The 19,895-nt window shown below is 38.9% G+C and overlaps 8 protein-coding genes across 8 annotated transcripts; 4 read left to right on the forward strand and 4 right to left on the reverse strand.

The window, feature by feature from the left end:
- Window positions 1–4,316: 4,316 nt before the first annotated feature.
- SS1G_05953 (predicted protein) lies at window positions 4,317–4,829 on the reverse strand (the record flags this gene model as incomplete). Its single annotated transcript, XM_001592981.1, has 2 exons — window positions 4,317–4,484; window positions 4,560–4,829. The coding sequence occupies 2 exons, from the start codon at window positions 4,827–4,829 to the stop codon at window positions 4,317–4,319; spliced, it is 438 nt and encodes a 145-aa protein (XP_001593031.1).
- A 1,370-nt stretch (window positions 4,830–6,199) lies between these two features.
- Window positions 6,200–6,536, forward strand: SS1G_05954 (predicted protein; the record flags this gene model as incomplete). Its single annotated transcript, XM_001592982.1, has 2 exons — window positions 6,200–6,342; window positions 6,386–6,536. The coding sequence occupies 2 exons, from the start codon at window positions 6,200–6,202 to the stop codon at window positions 6,534–6,536; spliced, it is 294 nt and encodes a 97-aa protein (XP_001593032.1).
- Window positions 6,537–7,219: 683 nt separating this feature from the next.
- On the reverse strand, window positions 7,220–7,759 carry SS1G_05955 (predicted protein; the record flags this gene model as incomplete). Its single annotated transcript, XM_001592983.1, has 3 exons — window positions 7,220–7,308; window positions 7,398–7,499; window positions 7,723–7,759. 3 exons carry the CDS (start codon window positions 7,757–7,759, stop codon window positions 7,220–7,222), a joined length of 228 nt encoding a protein of 75 aa, XP_001593033.1.
- Window positions 7,760–10,066: 2,307 nt separating this feature from the next.
- On the forward strand, window positions 10,067–11,560 carry SS1G_05956 (hypothetical protein; the record flags this gene model as incomplete). Its single annotated transcript, XM_001592984.1, has 1 exon — window positions 10,067–11,560. The coding sequence occupies one exon, from the start codon at window positions 10,067–10,069 to the stop codon at window positions 11,558–11,560; it is 1,494 nt and encodes a 497-aa protein (XP_001593034.1).
- Window positions 11,561–12,715: 1,155 nt separating this feature from the next.
- On the reverse strand, window positions 12,716–13,492 carry SS1G_05957 (predicted protein; the record flags this gene model as incomplete). The annotated part of the gene is made up of 3 exons (XM_001592985.1): window positions 12,716–12,919; window positions 12,981–13,037; window positions 13,337–13,492. The coding sequence occupies 3 exons, from the start codon at window positions 13,490–13,492 to the stop codon at window positions 12,716–12,718; spliced, it is 417 nt and encodes a 138-aa protein (XP_001593035.1).
- An 893-nt stretch (window positions 13,493–14,385) lies between these two features.
- SS1G_05958 (hypothetical protein) lies at window positions 14,386–15,465 on the reverse strand (the record flags this gene model as incomplete). The annotated part of the gene is made up of 1 exon (XM_001592986.1): window positions 14,386–15,465. One exon carries the CDS (start codon window positions 15,463–15,465, stop codon window positions 14,386–14,388), a length of 1,080 nt encoding a protein of 359 aa, XP_001593036.1.
- A 916-nt stretch (window positions 15,466–16,381) lies between these two features.
- Window positions 16,382–17,521, forward strand: SS1G_05959 (hypothetical protein; the record flags this gene model as incomplete). The annotated part of the gene is made up of 2 exons (XM_001592987.1): window positions 16,382–16,539; window positions 16,591–17,521. 2 exons carry the CDS (start codon window positions 16,382–16,384, stop codon window positions 17,519–17,521), a joined length of 1,089 nt encoding a protein of 362 aa, XP_001593037.1.
- A 358-nt stretch (window positions 17,522–17,879) lies between these two features.
- On the forward strand, window positions 17,880–18,648 carry SS1G_05960 (hypothetical protein; the record flags this gene model as incomplete). The annotated part of the gene is made up of 3 exons (XM_001592988.1): window positions 17,880–18,162; window positions 18,241–18,325; window positions 18,384–18,648. The coding sequence occupies 3 exons, from the start codon at window positions 17,880–17,882 to the stop codon at window positions 18,646–18,648; spliced, it is 633 nt and encodes a 210-aa protein (XP_001593038.1).
- Window positions 18,649–19,895: the final 1,247 nt, after the last annotated feature.

A 19,895-nucleotide genomic window follows, 5' to 3' on the forward strand; every position in this document is an offset into this window, starting at 1 on the left:
GTACATCAGAAATATATTATCACTCTATATCAATTTAGAAATTTATACTCTAAGTAGTATAAGAAAGACCATTGTAACGATACTGTACTGGAGGCAGCGGCTGCCTAAGGTTTCGTCTGGTTGGTAGTTATGGGTTAAGGCTTTATCACTGGTATTCACTTGGAAGTGAAGTCGTTACTAGATCAAGTAGAATGTAGGTAAACTAATTGATAACTAAGTTGAGCACGAAGCTCCTAAACTATGAAACTATTCTGACTATATAATGAACAATAAAGGGAGCCCCTAGGAGCTTTCTGGCTCCTCAGGGCTCCTTATCACGTGATTCCTTTCTATCTTAGGACACTAATCCTAATGGTGAATCGTGACAAATAAATTGATTTATTTAATCAATTATAATATAAATATTTGAAAAGAATTTATAGTTTATTTTTAATAATTTTTTTAGAAAAATTATTTCAAACTTGTATATAAATCTTATATAAATCTTATATAAATCTTATATAAATCTTATATAAATCTTATATAAATCTTATATAAATCTTATATAAATCTTATATAAATCGAAAATCAAAATTTCAAAATCTATTTAATTATATAATAATTTTGTGATTAAAATTTCAATTAATTTGACTCATTGATTATTGAATGATTAATAGATCAAAATTGTTATTTTTGGTGTAAAAGAGTGGTCTATATTAAAGATAACTGTTACGAGGTTTGCCGTCTAGATCACGTGGAAGTGCTCTAGTGTTGGGTTTCTTGAGACCAGAAAGAGCATCAGATTGAATTGATTGATTCTCTAGCTAAGCAGTTAAGCTGCGAGTATATATTCAAAAAATGAAGGAATAGGTTAGGTATTCGGCCTTCGGAATTAAAGTGCTTTGAAATCAAAATATTGAAAGCAAACAAACAGTATACCAAAAAGGAAAGAATAAATTAAAAGTTGAGTTTTGTTTGCTCCTTATATGCATCATGCAATATACATGCATATGCTGCCAAGATCCCAGGAGGTCAACATCTAGGCTCTCGAGGTGGTTTATAACTAGGCGTCAAGCAGGAACTTAAGTAATGACAATGATGCAATTCGTAACTAATAGTAGAGTATACTAAATGATTGATCTTGATCTTGAGCACAAAGCTCTATACAAAGGGAATCCATCTTGATTATATAGACCTTCGTATTCCAACATTGGAGCGAGGGAGCGAAGGAGCGAGATTCGAATCTCGCTCCTTCGCTCCCTCACAAGACTATTCATGTGATCCTATAACACGTGATAATAGTTTATAATGTTACAACGTAACAATAACCCAGAAAGAAAGTATTAGACTTATATCGAATTTATAAAATGATCAATGTAGAGATGATATATTTCACCCAGGATTGAGACAGGGATAGATTCTTATATTTTTAATTTAATTATTACCCAATTCTGCATTATTTCTCACGTATTTCTCTCCTTTATCGACTCAAATAATAATTAATATGCATTCAGATTGCTCAGATTTCTAAACCTGATATTGGAGGATGATCTTGAGATTCTCAGTATTGCATCTCCTAAATACTTCTTTCTACTTTGAGTATCCGAGAATACATATATCTGATAATCTAACATTTTCAATACATTACATCACCGCTTCCACAAAGTCTCACTCCTGCTAATGTATCCTTCTTTTGTATTCCCTGTAGTACCCAAATGCAACTTTCCAAACCGACAGTTATTTATTTTCCTATTCTCTGAGATTTTTTTAGTTCTTTTTCTCCACGCAATATCCTGTACGAAATATTTGTTTATCTAATTATCCCCCCGTTTAGTATCACAAATTATTTCGCACTCCTACTCTTCAATGCTGACATCAAACATAGCGAATTTTTCTATATTACATTATTGCCATCCTCTTAGCGAAATGTAGTTATGATGAGAGTTACATTTTTACCAAAACGGCCATACGACGTTCAATTGATCCATTATTTTCACCTCTATCTCTTAGCCTAGAAATTCAGCTGCATGCAAACCTGTGATTGCACCAACTCTGCACTCAGATTCCATCCATATCTCGTGAATAATAACATGGTATCCCTTTCGAAAAGCTCCTCCTCTGTCCGTGTGAATCTTCCATAAACGCAAGGATTGAACGGCTGCATGGCATCGAAATTATCCTGTTTGGTTCTATCCTGTACCTATCAATTGGAAATACTCAACGGGACAGTGAATAATAAGACTCGAATATGTTGATCGATATGATCCCGTTTTCTAGCTCGTCTTTATCTTGTATAGTGCTTTGCATGTATTAAGTCTAGTACCCGACTTTGCGACCAAACCCCCCTTTCGGACTATCTTTTACATCAAAAACCTTGATTTTCATCTATTAATAATTTTACAACGAATGAATTAATTCGACTAAAATTTGATTCATAATTAAATTATAGCGATATAAATACATTCTGAAAAATTCCGGATTTTTAATGACTTTATTGATTGAGATATTGAAAGTTGAATAGTAATTTTATTTTAGATAAGATTTATATACAAATTCAAAATCTTAAAAATCTTAAAAATCTTAAATAATTTTTCAACAAAAATTATTAAAAATAAAATATAAATTCTTTTAAAATATTTAAAAATATATTATTTAAAATCTTTTATTACAATAAAAAATAATTTGTAATTATGTTGAAATTAAGGTCATTATGGGCCTAGAATTGAGGTCATATGACCATTATGGTGCACGGACCATAATTGGGAATATCTTCAATTCTACCATTACTGTAACTTAAATCCTTAGTTTAACCTACATCTAATAATACTACTACTTCCAAACAACTCAGATTCAACAAATTAATGATTTAATAAATTTTTTTTATTTTACTAACAAAATATCTGTATAGGAATTCGTAAAACTTTAATAAATCATTAATTACAAACTTTTTTGGTTATTGAATTATTAATAGATGAAATCATTATTTTTGATATAAAAGAGTGGTCCGAAAGCAGGGTACTAGACTTCACAAGTTGATATATTTATATCTATCAACAGCTCGAAACCACCTGCGGCAATAATAGATGCGATAGTAGAGGACTAAGGATGAGGACACGGAAATAGGCGATGTTGACGTCAATGTCGAGGTGCCGCGAAGCTTAAGCAAGCAAGCCAGAAAGCGAGAAAAGCCACTGTCAAACATTGCGGGTTAGTACTTTTAGTGTATATCTAAATCACCTTGAACCTTATCACTAGAGTCTTTCCCAAACATGGTTTTGCTCGAAGCTTTTAGGGTACTCCATCTCGTTTTACTCTTCTTACTAGCATTACATTGAGAGGAAAACATCAATACACTCAAAAGCAGAAGGAATTCGGAAGATCTGTTTTTAGGAGGGCATTAGGCTTCAGTATTTCCAAGTTAGAAGACAGGCAAGGGGCTCCTCCTTGTACTTATAGCACAATCTTCGGAATATTAAAAAGGAGCTAATTATAGCTGATCAAATATTCTGTATTAACTTTCGAGATCATCATAATCTAACATAACACTGCTTGACATTATAATATCGATCTAATCTTCATGGTGTCGTGCCTCCCCTTTCATTCTTCGGATAATATCAAAACCCGAGGTTTATCCGCACTTCCAGCTACACAAGGAAATCGTAACCTAACTCGTGTACTCATTACCGAGCTGATGTTACTTTTGAGTGTAATCTGTATGTTTATTTTGCTACCGAATTGATGAGTTGGATTGGAAATATTCTATCTATGCCTACCTAGGTATGCTTTTGGCTCTCCGACGGACGTGAATAATGTGAAATTTAAAAGAAATAATGACAATTTGAGGAATGTGAACTAGGTTCATCTTTCAATATGTGCTCTGTTCGGCGCCATCAGTCACATGAGCTTAAAATTCTCATGAATTTGCAGCAACGAAGAGATTAAGCTTGCCATTTACTTTCAACAAAAATTCCCATAGATTTGGTTTTGTTATTCTATGTTCTGGGCTGCCCGATCAAGTGAGATCGTGCCACGCCTGTTCCTGTCATCACTTATTGGGAATTGGCTTACAAGTCAAGACGAAAGGCTTTTGATAAAGCTTATGGTATGGATTGTATGAATATATGTGAAAGTTCTGGAAGATGAGACAAGTAAATTCAAATTTTATATCCACCTTGTGCTAAAACAATACTGCTATTTATGTTATCTTGAAGAACCCTAATACTTGAATAGTAGAGACTAATACAAGCTCATGAACGGTTGTATATTCTACCTCCATCAAGTTGCCGCAGTGCCACAGATACTCTGTTTCAAATCGAGCACTTGGCATTGCGTACCGTTTAATCTACTGAGCGCGTCTCCAAATATTCTGCCCTACGTGCTGAAAGCCAATCAAGGTATTCGCCACCCTCTTCCATTAATTCCCTGGGCATACGCCTAGAGATATGCCCGTAAATAATATAGGCCCGTTCATCCATATATGGCGGGAAGCCTTTTTTGCTCATTTCCTACACATTCAACATCAGTACAGGTAATTTCTCATTTTTCAATGCTCAACCAAAGAATTAAAAATAGTAGCTTACATTGAACCAGTCAACGAGCTTGATACGGACATTAGCCAGCGCATCAATTTGTCTGTAGAAAGCACCTTTGTGGTCGCTTTTAAAAACAGGGCTATTTCTGGTAATAAAACCATGTCCATTTAAGGTCATAATAGCACTGTGTATTTCTGGCCCGATAGGATTATTGCAGTCCGGCTCGGTAGTGAGGCTGAGATATATTTCGACATGGTATTTTTTACGATAGTTATCTTCTTGCTGAGATAGCTCATCGTATTTCTTTGGGTCCATCATCTTTTCGATTTTGTAATGGTGGTGAAGAGGGTCCTATGAAACTCGGATGATGAAGTGTTGGAGATTTTGATTGATGGATATGATTTTTAGATGTCAGGTGGATGATAAAGACTTTGGTTGGAGTAGATGGTGTTCTTGGATGTTGTGGACAGTTACAGTTGGAGGTCATTAAATATTGAGTGGAAGTAGCTGCTAAAGTATGAACGGTAGGTGGCCGGTTACCGTATCTCGATTCAAACCGTACTAAGGTAGCAAATGGACATATAGATATGTTCAGAGACACTGGGCTTGAGATAGGTTTTGGATTTGGCCGTATTAATAAGATTACATTGGAGATACGAAATATATCTGCCTTTGATTCACTGCTTAAGCGTACCTAGTTTGATTTGACCAAGTTTCAATCACACTTTGACATTAGAGTCTTAATACAAATATGCCAATAGAATCTTTTTTTCGTGATGCTCGTCAAAATGGTCACCAGCTGAGAGATAACTGAATCACTCGAGGTTAAAATCAAACACAAACCAGAGTTTATTCCAATATTCTCGTCACATCTTATTAGACCAGGTCGATATTTAGTATAGATGTCAGAGCCTGAGGTCTTGATGGGTTTCTTGCTAGGCCATTTATCGGAGGTGAACTCCTCTTCTGCTCTGGTCAATTTGGATTTTTTGGCGATACGAGCTTGATTTAAGGCGTTTCTTGTGTACCCTTTTTTTATTACAAGTTGGAGTCTATCATATTCATATTAACATTAATTTCTGTTCAGTATCATTGAACTCCGAACTCTGTAGTGATATTGGACTTGACGTCCATTAAATTGTGGGGCAATTAAATATAAGCGAGATAGATAGGAACAACCATTGATGACGTCGAGGAATTGGACTAAATATCGTGGATGACGACTTCCAATATAGCACTGTTGAGATCTTCCAAGATCTTTTGCTACTGGTAGTAGAAGCATATCAATGTTCTGGAGAAACTCCCGTTGGAAGTGCTTCCGACCGGATCTTCCGATCGAGTTAGCGGAGTTTTTCTTGATAATGAAGAGCACCTATTGGGTTTATTGAGACTAGAAAGAGCATCAGATTGAATTGATTGATTCTCTAGCTAAGCAGTTAAGCTGCGAGTATATATTCAAAAAATGAAGGAATAGGGTTAGGTATTCGGCCTCCGGAATTAAAAGTGCTTTGAAATCAAAATATTGAAAGCAAACAAACAGTATACCCAAAAGGAAAGAATGAATTAAAAGTTGAGTTTTGTTTGCTCCTTATATGCATCATGCAATATATATGCATATGCTGCCAAGATCCCAGGAGGTCAACAGCACCTCTAAAAGTGGGTGATAATAGAACAGTTTGAAGTTCATTATGTTAATGCAGTATTCTATGAATACTAGTAAATTAGTACAAATCCCGCTTATATATTCATCTACTTCGTACATCGCGAAGTTGAGAAGTGTGGTGCATAGACAACTTTCAATTGTTGCACTCACAGCAACGCAAGTTCGCTTGTTAGTACTAATGAAATTAACTTAATGCAATATTATACCACAGTAGAAGTAGTATGCATATGACGCGGTGTTCTGGTATCACTGCTTTAGTCCGTCGCCTTATTGCTTTGTTTGAATTATCTCAGTCTGGCTGCCACGGGCGGTCGGATTTGGATCTATGCCATATCTTCAATGCAAATCTAGCTTTCGAGTAGTGCTTCATTTTTGCGTTTCACTTCTTTTGAGTCTGCTTTTTTTTTGTTTGATCCTCTCTCCTCCCTCACATGAATAATTATGCTTTTGCTTTCCGTCTGCATATGTCGTATCATGGTCAAGCGCTTTCGTTGACAATATTGTCCAGCTTACTTCATTCTTTACTTCCAACTCCTACACGAAGAACTTGCGGGCTATATTGACAAATTTGATTGCGAAGCGGATGCTAGTGAAAACATTAATTCATCTATCATGGCTTTGTATTTGTAGCCTAACATAGCTCAAGTATTAAATCCTTATCTTTGTAATATTCACTTGGATTCGGAATTTATTCAATTGATAAACTAAATCACAATCATCTTCATCACCAGTTAGCTCAAATGGAAAGCGGGAGGCTCTTGCACAACCAAAGCTCAAGAGGATATTGTTTTCACTTTGCCTTTACTTCAATCACTTCTAGCAATCTTCTCCCTTGATCGCACTGCATGGTTACCTTTCTTCTCAAATCGCAAAAAATGTAACTATCATCTAAAAAGTTGAAGGAGCTTTCTCACTTGACCCAATATGTCTTCCCATAATTTAATATTCAGGTAATATTCGTTATTTAATCTTTACTATGTATATGCGATTGTTTAGCTCTAAATACCTATGTTTTGATGAACCCAACATGTCACCTCAGTCCAGCTTATTGTCCAGCGTTTCTCGTGTCTAATAATGTTCGAAGGGAGGTTCGAATCACGTTACTCTTGTACACTTCTGTCTTCCATAATCTTTCTATCAACCCATAAGTAGTTCTCTTTGCTAAGCCAAGTCAGACTTTTGCAGTCGTCTCATTTCATTCTGTCTTTAATATAGCCACCCACGTGATGCCCCAGATGCTCCCAGAGTCAGCCAGAAGCGTTCAGCCGTGAACCATAATTGTCTCTCTGGCTTGCGTCCTGCTGATTCAAGTATTTTCCACCAGTCTTCAAAGAAGGTTTAATATGACCTATAATGCAAAACGCAAGTAAAGAATAAAAATTTCCCTAGTAAGTTTCGCAGCACACAGTCGAAATTCAGTCATAACTTTGGTTTTTTTTTTTTTTTTCTCGAACTGGCGAGCCTTTATCTTCATTCAAAACTAAATTCTTCGACCGACCTTCTCAATTTCAAACTATCAACAAGCAAGCACAACCATCTTCCCCTTACATTGAAAAACATGACAGGGTGTGGAAAGGTTTGCCATCATGAACGCCAATAGTGACAGCAATGATTCACGCCACCAGCACAGGAATAAATCAAAACATGGCGAGAACGTTGACAGCAAGACCGGTCCAGTTCGTGAGCTTTACGACTATTGCTAAAAGCAAAGATGCGACCCTCCCAACTATATCCCGACCACAATAGATTGACACGGCTTTTATCGGGATCAATTATCTTCAGCAAAAGTCCCGAGTTCCGCGTAAAGAATAGGGTCAGGAACAACAACGAGGCAAAGATTGATCTAGCCAGGCAAGCCTTACACTGCATTCAAGTAAGTAACTCTAATTATCCTAAGCTCCGGGTTTCTATATACTGCCAGAGCGGTTCAAAGGCCCAAGAGTCCTTCTCTGTCCGAGATGTTATATGATCTCGTTAATGGTGGCACTACGAGTCGCTACGCTCCTAAGATTACATTTTCGTAAGCGAAAATCAGATACCTAGGAAAAGACAAGTTTTACATTTCCATCTTTTGTTATCTCATATTAAAGAGTAACGGAAATAGTATATTTCTTTCTTTTAGTAACCAGAGATAAATCCAATTATTCAACTCAGCAAGACCAATTTTTACTAAAAAAAAAAAATAGCTTGTAGGTGGAAGTAAAGCATACGGGACCAGAGGAATAAAACCTTAATAGAGCTAATTACCATAAAGCTAAGCCGAATCTCCAAAGCTTATAGGATGCAAAATTTCAGGTAAAGTGGTTGGTATGAGATTATATAGACATGCGCGTCCTTTTGGTATTATCAAATTTATCGGATTCTTCCCTGTCTATCATTTGTATGGCGAATCTGAATTCTGAACATAGAAACCAATTCCCCTCATCTCCAGCTCAGAAATTCACCCATAAGCCTAGCTGGTGCAGGGATAAGATCTTATTGAAGTGAACGCCAAATGACTTTAACTTCAATTTCATGTACTACTAACCAATCATTCTTTACCTCAAAGGTTTCGTTACGGATATAAAAAAAAAAAATTAAAAAAATAAAGAATTAGATTTTAAAAGCGATAATCTTACACAGCTTTTCCTATAGGAGAATTTGAGTATAATATGCTCCGAATCTTGAGTTGTGAAGAACAGAGGTAATTAATTCTGTGCACTCTCCAAGGATAGCTGTCTTTGATTGTTGAGATATGAACTCACGAGATGGTTTATAGAAATAAATGAGGTTGTGATCAAAAGGGTGTTTATAGACCAGCAATTGTATTTAACTTAGAATCTACAGGTGAAGAGCACCTGTAGATGAGGATAGCTACTCTATATATACACAAATGAATGGCCTAGCCGCAATGGCTAGGCAAAAAGAAGTCATATTTATCCCTCCAATGATCTTACTTTACCGATAACCATTGATACCTAGTACTTGTCCGGATCTGATCCTCAGACAACCTAAATCGTATACTAATCCCGAGTAATCGTATCATGTGTGGACATGGTTAATGTACCTGAGGTTTCCTATATAATAAGGGTGGGAGGAAAGCAGGGGTTTCCGTCACAGAGGTAAATGAATACAGATTAAAGAAAAATCGTATAATTATTTTTTTATTATTTGTTCCCCACCCCCCCCGTATAAATTATTATAATTAAGTAACGGATTTATAAATTGATAAGAAATATTAAAATTTAAATATAAGAGTAAATTAATTAAAGATTTTGTTAAAGTGAATGGTTCCTGCGTAGCACGTGCACAGGGCACTAGTCCTATTAGGACTAGATTGAGAAGCTCTCTGTAGGAGAGCTTCGCACTTCCGTAGAACTAAGATAAGGGGTGATTCTTACAAAAGTCAATATAGCCTCAGATCTGCCCTATCAGCTTCTGTTACGAGGGTAGCCGTCTAGATCACGTGGAAGTGCTCTAGGCTCTCGAGGTAGGTTTATAACTAGGCGTCAAGCAGGGACTTAAGTAATGACAGTGATGCAATTCGTAACTAATAGTAGAGTATACTAAATGATTGATCTTGAGCACGAAGCTCTATACAAAGGGAATCCATCTTGATTATATAGACTTTCGTACTATACATCCCATCGCCTCCCATTATGTCCCACTACCTGTAGTTGAGTGATTCTAGGTGGGACAATATTGGGTCATGTGACCATAAGCTTATTCACCTGAGTAGCTGTTAGGATTGGTCGTAACATTCCGGTCATATTTTATATCAAAAATCGTGATTTTCATTTATTAATAATTTTATAACGTGGTTTATCAGCGAGCGGGCCATATCACCGAGCGGGCCACTTTTACCTCAATTTATATCTTTCAACTTCAATACGCGATTTATCAACAATATATTATGGAATCGAATAATCAAGAAGGTCGAATACTTTTAGCTATTGAAGCTATCAATAAAGACCAAAAATTAAGCATTCGGAAGGCTGCTAAGCTATATAATATCCCGCGTACAAAGATTCAGCGCAGAATGGACGGTACTACCCCTCGTATCGAATCTCGAGCAAATAGTCATAATTTGACCAAATTAGAAGAGGAAGTGCTTATCCAGTATATAATCGATATGGATGAGAGAGGGTTTGCACCTAAATTAAATGGTGTAGAAGATATGGCGAATTATATCCTCGAATCGCGGGGTGCGAAGAAGGTTGGAAAGCTCTGGGCTCATCGCTTTGTTAAACGATGTCCAGAATTAAAGACGCGTTTTAATCGCGTTTATGATTTTCAAAGAGCTCTCTGCGAAGATCCCAAGCTTATTGAAGAGTGGTTTAGATTGGTATCGAATATGCGGGCGAAATATGGTATTGTCGATTCCGATTTCTACAATTTCGACGAAACCGGCTTCATGATGGGTATAATATGCTCTGGAATGGTTGTAACTAGTGCTGAACGAAATGGTAGAAGCAAGGCAATACAACCAGGCAATCGAGAGTGGGCTACAGCAATTATATGTGGCAATGGAGAGGGTGAAACTATACCTCCATTTCTGGTAGTTCAAGGACAAGTTCATCTTTCCAATTGGTATACCGAAACCGATTTTCCTGCGGATTGGGCTATTAAACCTACTTCCAATGGATGGACGAATAATGAGACAGGGTTAGAATGGTTAAAGCATTTCGATAAACATACTATTCGTCAAAGAAAGGGCAAATATCGAATGCTAGTATTGGATGGGCACGAAAGCCATGAATCAATACCTTTTCAATCATATTGCAAATCAAATGATATTATATGCCTCAAATTACCACCACATTCAAGTCATTTAACTCAACCACTCGATGTTGGGTGTTTTGGCATACTCAAACGTTCATATAGTTGTCAAATTGAAGGATTTATCAAAGCTCATATCAATCATATTACCAAGGTTGAATTCTTTATAGCCTTCAAAGCTGCATATTTACAATCATTTACTATTCAGAATATGAAAGCTGGTTTTCGAGGAGCAGGTCTAATACCATTCGAACCTCAATCTATACTTTCAAAACTAGATATTAGGATTCGTACTTCTACCCCTCCATCTACCTCCTTGGAACTTACCAACTCCTGGATCTCCCAAACCCCTCATAATCCAACTGAGGCTCTCTTACAATCAACTCTAGTAAAAGCTCGAATAACTCGTCATCAATCAAGCTCTCCTACACCTATATTTGAGACTGTACAAGCTTTAGTTAAAGGTACAGAGAGATTAGCACATGAAGTTACACTTTTGAGTGCTGAGAATCGTATGCTTCGAAGAGCAAATGAGGCATTAAGTAAACGTCGACGCGCTAAAAAAAATCAACTACGTAATGGAGGAGTACTTACTGGACAAGAAGCTGAAGATATATTATCACAATAAGAGGTTGATAATCAGATTCAACGCGACGAGCGTCAAAATGGGGGAAATTTTAATAGGGAATCATCTACTAGTCGATGCTGTAGTAAGTGTGGAAAGACTGGTCATAATTCAAGAACTTGTCAGAATAGTATAATAGATCCTAGATTATTAGATTCTTGATAGTTTCAATCAATTGATTTAATTGTTGTTAAATAATATGGGTTTGAAATGATAAATTGAGGTAAAGGTGGCCCGCTCGGTGATATGGCCCGCTCGCTGATAAACCACGTTAATCAATAAATATATGTTACGTTGCAACATTATAACTATTATCACGTGTTATAGGATCACATGAATAGTCTTGTGAGGGAGTGAGGGAGCGAGATTCGAATCTCGCTCCCCAGCTCCATCGCTCCAATATTGGAATACGAAGGTCTATATAATCAAGATGGATTCCCTTTGTATAGAGCTTCGTGCTCAAGATCAAGATCAATCATTTAGTATACTCTACTATTAGTTACGAATTGCATCATTGTCATTACTTAAGTTCCTGCTTGACGCTTAGTTATAAACCACCTCGAGAGCCTAGAGCACTTCCACGTGATCTAGACGGCAAACCTCGTAACACAAACCTCGTAACAGAGTGGTTCAAAAGAGAGATGGTCCAAAAGTAGAGTATTAGACTTATTGGAAAGTTTGTACATTAAAGGAATATAAATTCTCAAGATGGTTTATAGAAATAAATTGTAACGATACTGTACTGGAGGCAGCGGCTGCCTCCAGTACAGTATCGTTACAATAGTGTCTACTAAGTCCTATATTCTAATTATCATTTTCTTATAATATTTGCTTTCAGTTTGATATTCATATCAATGATTAAAATTCACGAAGTCAAAGTTTTGAAGAGACTCTGTAGTCTTTCGCGAGATACTAGAGAAGTATTACCATTGTGAAAATTCCCATCTCGCATAATATTTATGCCAAAATACACGGAATGTAACGCAACGTAAAGAAAGAAAAAAAGAAAGAAAGAGGGGGAAAAAATAGCTGCGACATCTTGTAAAGACCATAATTTCCTCCACTCTTAAAATCCTCTCAGTCCATCACCATTAACCCCATCTAGCCGATTTTTATCAAGTGCCAGAATCATTTTCTCAACGTTTTGGCAGATTCGTCTCATACCTCATCTTCCACATCATCCGAAAGCTTTCTTCTCTTCTTCGGGCCACCGAGCAAGGTAAGTGGTGTTGTAAAATCTGGCATCCCAGTGATGGGACCAGTACCTGGAGTATCAGAAATTTGTGTATTGCGATCGGTTTTGCCAAATGTGTCTTTCCCACTGCCATATCTTTCAGGATCAAGAGCTTGTGCATCCCGTAACTTAAGTTTCTTGATGTCAGTCTAAATGAATTTGAATATATACAAGTCTGGTGGAACTTACTGCAAGATTCTCCATCTTCAGATTGCGTTCTTGACTAGAGAACAGTTCAGATAACAGCTGTAGGTATTATAATCAGTGCTGTTATTATACCCTGGGTGACACACCCGAGATTTATAGGACCAAGGGTTTTTCCATTATCATTTGAGATTGCCAAGCGTAGACAATGTTTCATATAAACAACTTAATTTCTAATCTCTTCTTTAGGTGTGTGTTGCAGACTTCTAACCATATCCTCGTAACTCTTCATAAACACTCGTTCTTCTTTTGCATCTGAAATCCCCGCCGGAGCCGGGTTTTGCTGCAAGAATTATTTTAACTTAGGACCTTAATGTGTCATTATTTCTTGTGCAACTTACATCCCATTGCAGTAATGCTTGTTGAGCTAATGTTTGTCTCAATATCTGACTTGCTTTAGGATGCGATGTTGAAAGATCTCCACGCATGACGTCCATGGAGCTAACGTTGTAAGCACCTCTAATTTCTAATGAGCTAAAGATGCATCCTTGTGCCATGTGGATGCTCCATTCAGGTCGAAGGCCTTCTTCAAGATTTCTCCGTGTAAGTGTATACAAGACAATCTTGGGGTCAGTGCCATCCTTTGATTCCAACTCTGACTTGTTCAATACAGTGCCCGATTCTTGCGACGCCGGGAATCTTCTTAGAGATCCATTATCGTTCAGGGGAGCTCGCTACTTCCTAAATAGTTAATTAGCAAAAGTAAAGGTTATATGCAATCCTCCGTGGTAAATTACCAAGCCAGAAAGTTGCCAACGCAGGATTTTAGGGAAATTATTTTGTTGTAAATTGTTAGGTTGGAGATAAACAAAAGACTATTAGACATGGTTTATATCAGTATTTGAAGTACTACGGCTACTGCTACCACACCGAGTGACGTAATAAGGTCGACTTGACTTGTGATGCTAACCACCAGAGGCTAGAGCATGAGACAGTATATAATTGAATTATCTGGACTAAGTTTGTGCTAAAAAAAAATTACTACAGGCTACTATTGACTATGTATGCAGGAACGATGCGCCTCAGAAACAAAAGTATATACTTCTTTCCTCGCATTACACTTTTGAAAAGTATATGCTTTTGATACTGTTTCATGAAGATCGGCTTAGATTTCACCGAGATTGTATACTATTCCCTACACGTTTGGAAAGATCATTAAAATCAAAAGTACAGAGAACATGTGTACTCCTCCATTTCGCATTTTTTTAATCTAAGTATTCTCGTCATCCACACCAATCCTTTAACGAACTTTCACTGTTCAACCTTTAAAAAAATCATTGATCCACTTGAGCCAAAATATTTTTAATATATATATCTGCATTCTGAAGTAAAATGTGTGCATTCGTTCCACCAATTCAGTTCACTTCATTAAGGAGTGCAAGACCCATTCCTAAGCCAATACATCCATCAATTCTTTTCCATCATGCCATCTCTGCACATTCTCAGCCTGTTGCCGATACCAATCATTCATTTTATCTTCTTCAACATAACCCATGTGCGGACTCAACAATACTTGACTTCTTCCCTCCTCTCCCCATTTTGTGCTTCTCCATTGATTATCCGCTGGCAACGGTTCCAAATCAAAGACATCTAGCGCTGCCCCACGAATCTTTCCCTTCTGCAAAGCATCCAACAACGCATCCTGTTGAACAAGAGGTCCACGTGACGTATTGACAAACAAAGCGCTCTTCTTCATTAAATCCAGGTCCTTTTCCCCTACTATTCCTTTCGAACGATCACCTAATACTAGGTGCACGCTAACTACATCCGCTGTTGAGAACAATTCTTCCTTACTCACAACCTTGAATACTTTCTCGCCGTCCTCATCCTCTGTAGCAAAACGACAGTCCCTAGCCTTCTGGTCTGCGGCTTCTTGAGTCAAACTTGAGCTCCATGCTATTACTTTCATACCAAACGCTGAATACATAATTTTGGCTACACTTGTACCCAACTTTCCTAAGCCCAAAGTTCCAAGAGTTTTTCCAGCCAACCCTGTTGCCAGCGTTGTTTGCCAACCACCTTCCTTGACTACTTTATCATCCCAGGAAATATTCCTTGCAATACCCAGAATCAGTGCAATAGTATGTTGAGTGGTGCTATCTGGTCCCGTCTTTGAATTTCCCGAAGTACCAGTGACACTAATCCCATATTTCTTAGCAGCTTCCATATCAATGCCCTTGTTCCTATTTCCTGCATTGAGGAGAAATTTCAGATTGGGGAGCTCTTTTAGAAGCGATGCAGGGAATGGAGTCCGTTCTCTCATAGATGAGATGATTGTAAAAGGCTTGAGCCTCTCCACAAGCTGGCTCTTGACATCTTCAGGGGTTGAAGGATCGTTATAAGGTAAGAGGGTATCTGGGAAGGTGGTGATCTCAACGGTAGGTTTAAGCGTCTCAAAATGCTTCAAGGCAATTCCTTGATAATCATCAAGAATAGCCAATTTGATAGGTGACCGAGGAACGGGAGGCATGATGATAGATCTAGAGTAGTTTGAGTAGTTTTTGAATTTGAACTGTTGTAGGACGAATGAATGCGGGGTACAAGGTGGAGTGACCACAATATACTGGAGTAGAGTCTTACACTGTTCCAAAAAGTACGAGTAAGGGGGAGAGGACTACCTAGTGTGTTGCTGTCGGTTCGAGCTGTTCAAGAACTCTATTCGAGGGCAGATATCCGTAGGGTCACGAGGAGAAGATTAGATTTAATCAATCAGCCTCAAAATCTATAGGGGAGTGAAGAACGAGGTATCCGAGGTCGGAACCAAGACATCCTTACGAAATGAAGGGGGGATCTCGCTCAAACCCCACGCTTCGTAGAATAAGGGTAACCTGTGGGGTACCATCGGGCATACTTATGAATAGTAAACACCGTACACAAAAGTCGCTTTGATCAATTCAACATTCAACCTGGTACAAAACGGAGAATACCTTAATTACTGCGCAAGCCGTTAAAACATGATGATTGGAGCGCATGAAATATTCAATGCTTTTTTCCTGGTTCGCTTTTCTGTCATGGATCACATTTCCCTTGGTCGGGCTCTCTTCCGCCGATCTTTCCCTGCCCCACCACTACCTTTGGCGGGGATTTGATGGTATATCAGTAAATGTGCTCTTTGGTACGTATGGGGAATTGGTCTGATGAGCTGAACACGTATAATTCGTGGGGAACTTCTGGCGGAACCACCTCATTTCATTGGAAAGGATAGCAGAACGCGGATAATTCTACTTTCACGCTATCGAAACTCGTGGGTCAGTTGACAAGTATAATATTTACCACAGGGGATATTCTAAATACTTCAACTCCTTCTATCCCTCAGGAAAAGTATCTACCAAAGACAAAAAGCAGTCACTATGAGTCCTTCAGCAGCAGAATTCACAGAGACCACAATGGCGAAGCCTACCAAGTCCAACATTGGTGTGTACACCAACCCAGCCCATGACCTGTGGGTTGCAGAAGCAGAACCATCTTTGGAAAGCATTGAAAAGGGAGACTCGTTGAAGCCAGGAGAAGTTACGGTGGGAATTAGAAGCGTGGGTATCTGCGGGTGAGTTCCAATGCATTTTTACGCAAAAGATCATTCTAACAGTCATTGCAGGTCAGATGTACACTTTTGGCACGCTGGGTGCATAGGCCCAATGATTGTCGAAGATACACACATACTTGGTCACGAATCAGCTGGTGTTGTACTGGCAGTTCATCCATCGGTTGATAGTCTCAAGGTCGGTGACCGTGTCGCTGTCGAGCCAAATATTATTTGTGGTGAATGCGAGAGATGTCTTACTGGTAGATACAATGGATGTGAGAAGGTCTTGTTCTTGTCGACACCACCGGTTCCAGGTCTTCTCCGCAGATACGTAAACCACCCAGCTACTTGGTGTTACAAAATTGGCAATATGTCATTTGAAGACGGAGCGATGCTGGAACCTTTGAGCGTTGCATTAGCTGGCCTAGAAAGAGCCAACGTTAAGTTGGGAGACCCTGTCCTCATCTGCGGAGCTGGTCCTATCGGTCTCATTACCCTCCTCTGTGCTAGAGCAGCCGGAGCTTGTCCAATTGTTATTACCGATATTGACGACGGAAGACTTGCGTTTGCCAAGGAGCTGGTTCCTTCTGTCATTGCACATAAAGTCGAGAGATTATCTCCGGAGGAAGGAGGCAAAGCTATCGTAAAATCTTTTGGAGGTATAGAGCCAGCAGTTGCTATGGAGTGTACTGGGGTTGAAAGCAGTGTCGCTGCAGCTTGTTGGGCAGTCAAGTTTGGTGGAAAAGTATTCGTGGTCGGAGTAGGGAAAGACGAGATGACGCTACCATTTATGAGATTGAGCACTCGCGAGGTGGACCTTCAATTCCAGTATCGATACTGCAACACATGGCCAAGAGCCATTCGACTGGTCGAGAGTGGTATTATCGATATGAAGAAGCTTGTAACCCACCGTTTCCCATTAGAAGATGCTATCAAAGCCTTCGAGACGGCAGCAAATCCAAAGACTGGAGCTATCAAAGTTCAGATCAAGAACGATGAATAAGTCAGTGATCAATATTAATAAAAACTTTCATAGCAATAGTATGTATAGTGTAGATATTCCAATTAGATGCAAATGCAAATACAAATGTTTACGAATTTGATAAAATGGGAAATGTGAAGATTTATTATTCGTGAAATAAAGTCCTGCTTGAAAAATATCGAGGGTAGAATTCATTTGTGCTTACTAATATGCAATTTCCACACCACGGAACGTTCCTAAGCTTCCCGGCGTCGGCAAAAAAGTCGACAAGCATTTCTCTCGCGATTACACTTCACCACCACGAAGACCCCCCGATAATCGACACCTCGAGTAACGCGAGAGTCCTTTCCTTTCTGTTGATCGGCGCATAGATTCCATAATGTCATTACATATCTCCCGCACCGTGCTGCGGCAATCTATGAAGGCTCCTGGACGGGCGGCACGAAGATTTGAATCTACCTCCACTAAGGCCACCGAAGCAGCAAAAGATACTGCCTCAAAAGCTTCAGAGAAAGCATCAGATTTCCAGTCGAAAGCTAGCGAGGGTCTTTCTCGTGTCACTTCGTCAGCAGGACCTGCTATTTCGGGTGCTGCCAAAAACCTTGGAAATGCCTTGGGAAAAGTTGGGGGAAGGACTGGAAGATTGATTGCCTTCATTGAGCGTGAGTCTTATCTGCACCTCCGTGCAAAGAATTATTTCGGATGGTCTTAGGGCTCAATGGCTAACTTTGTGTGTATAGGACAAATCCCACCAACCATCTATTACACTCGTGTTGGATTAGAGCTCACCAAATTAGTTATCCAAGGTCAAAAGATGGCACCTCCGTAAGTTGGACAACGAAGTGTGCTTTTACGAAACTGTGAGCTGACTTATGGCTTGCAGACCAGCCTCGACATTCCAATCATACTTCCAAAGATTCGTAAAGGGAATTCGATCCGGAAACCCGAGGTCAGCTTTCAGTTCAGCAGCAAACTCTAGCACCGCAACACCTACTGGTTTGCTCGAACAAGTCCGAAATATTAGCAAAGCCCAGGTGGTCTCGGGTGGTGTTATAGTCGCTGAGGTTTTGGGGTTCTTCACAATTGGTGAGATGATCGGTAGAATGAAGCTGGTAGGATACAGAGGAGACACCGGAGCTCATCACTGATCTGGGCGTGATAAAGGGGCTGTGTAGGACGTGAATGGAAGTCAAGGTGAAGTGAACGGAAAGGGACTGGCATTCTACTTCCACCGCGGCATGAGAAGTTGCGGATGGTGAAATCGAGGTGCATTTGCACATATCCTGATACAAATTTCTTTGTACTCGTAGAACTATGTCTGTACATCACAAAAATAAACAGCATAATGGTGGTTTAGAGACTTTCTGTCCCTATCTTTGCACTACTCGGCGAGGAAACTCGTATTTTATATTCCACTTGGTACGGAAATTTGGGAGGTACTTTCCCCTCAAACTTTAACGATAATACGGAGGATGTATTCACCTCTCCTGTGGTGGTACGCTTCCTCGAGGCCTGCTCCCAACCTTTCATCATTTCAGGAAAGCTTATGCGTTCTATTATCCACAGTATACTCGGTCGGATCACGAATAACTGAAGATAAATCACATTGCCAAAGAGCCTCAATCATTTCAAGTTTGTATTGCTTACACGTGATAATACATAAGTAGAGGAGACAGACTGATGTGTGATTGACCACTCTCCTAGATGAACGGGTGTCTTAGGGGAGACTGCACGAAATCAATGTCTCGAACGTGCATGATAATACTAGTACTCCTACCCCAAGAAAGTCTCACCCGTTTTTGCATGATAGATCGAATTCGAAGACAAGATTCAAATCTTTGTTACATAAAAGAATATTATCACCAGCCTCTAAGTTGACATATATCACATGTATGCATTCTAGTCTGCTGGTATTTTCTAGTCTTCTCGTTTCCTCATTTCCCTTACAATGCTGTGCTGCAGACGAATCCGATCAATTAATCTCCCCATCTGCCGATATCAAAGTCTCTATTCATCTCGTTGGAAGGAACCTGGGAGATGGCGTCCAGGGATACCTTATGTGGGCGCAGATAGATATGTACTGTACCGTTCCTATCGACCCCTTGGCACGGTAGATAAGCTTCATGGTGCCGTTTGGTCTTTCATATTTTGGAACTCGAAGCCTCTTTGACTTTATGTGTATAATTATAATTTATTGTGATGGTCAACTACAACTATGTACAAACTATACAAACTGTACATAAGGGGGTCTCATGAGGTAATCGAAGTATTTTTAAAACTCTCCTTAGATGATAGAATAGAATATAATGTTCCAGATAACAATAACAATAGAACCAGTTCTCGAGTTTGTTCACAGACTTTTTCATAATCAAACAAATACCGACCTAGTCAAGGA

Source organism: Sclerotinia sclerotiorum, genomic scaffold (assembly GCF_000146945.2).
Source record: "Sclerotinia sclerotiorum 1980 UF-70 scaffold_7 genomic scaffold, whole genome shotgun sequence".
In the NCBI taxonomy this organism is placed as follows: domain Eukaryota; kingdom Fungi; phylum Ascomycota; class Leotiomycetes; order Helotiales; family Sclerotiniaceae; genus Sclerotinia; species Sclerotinia sclerotiorum.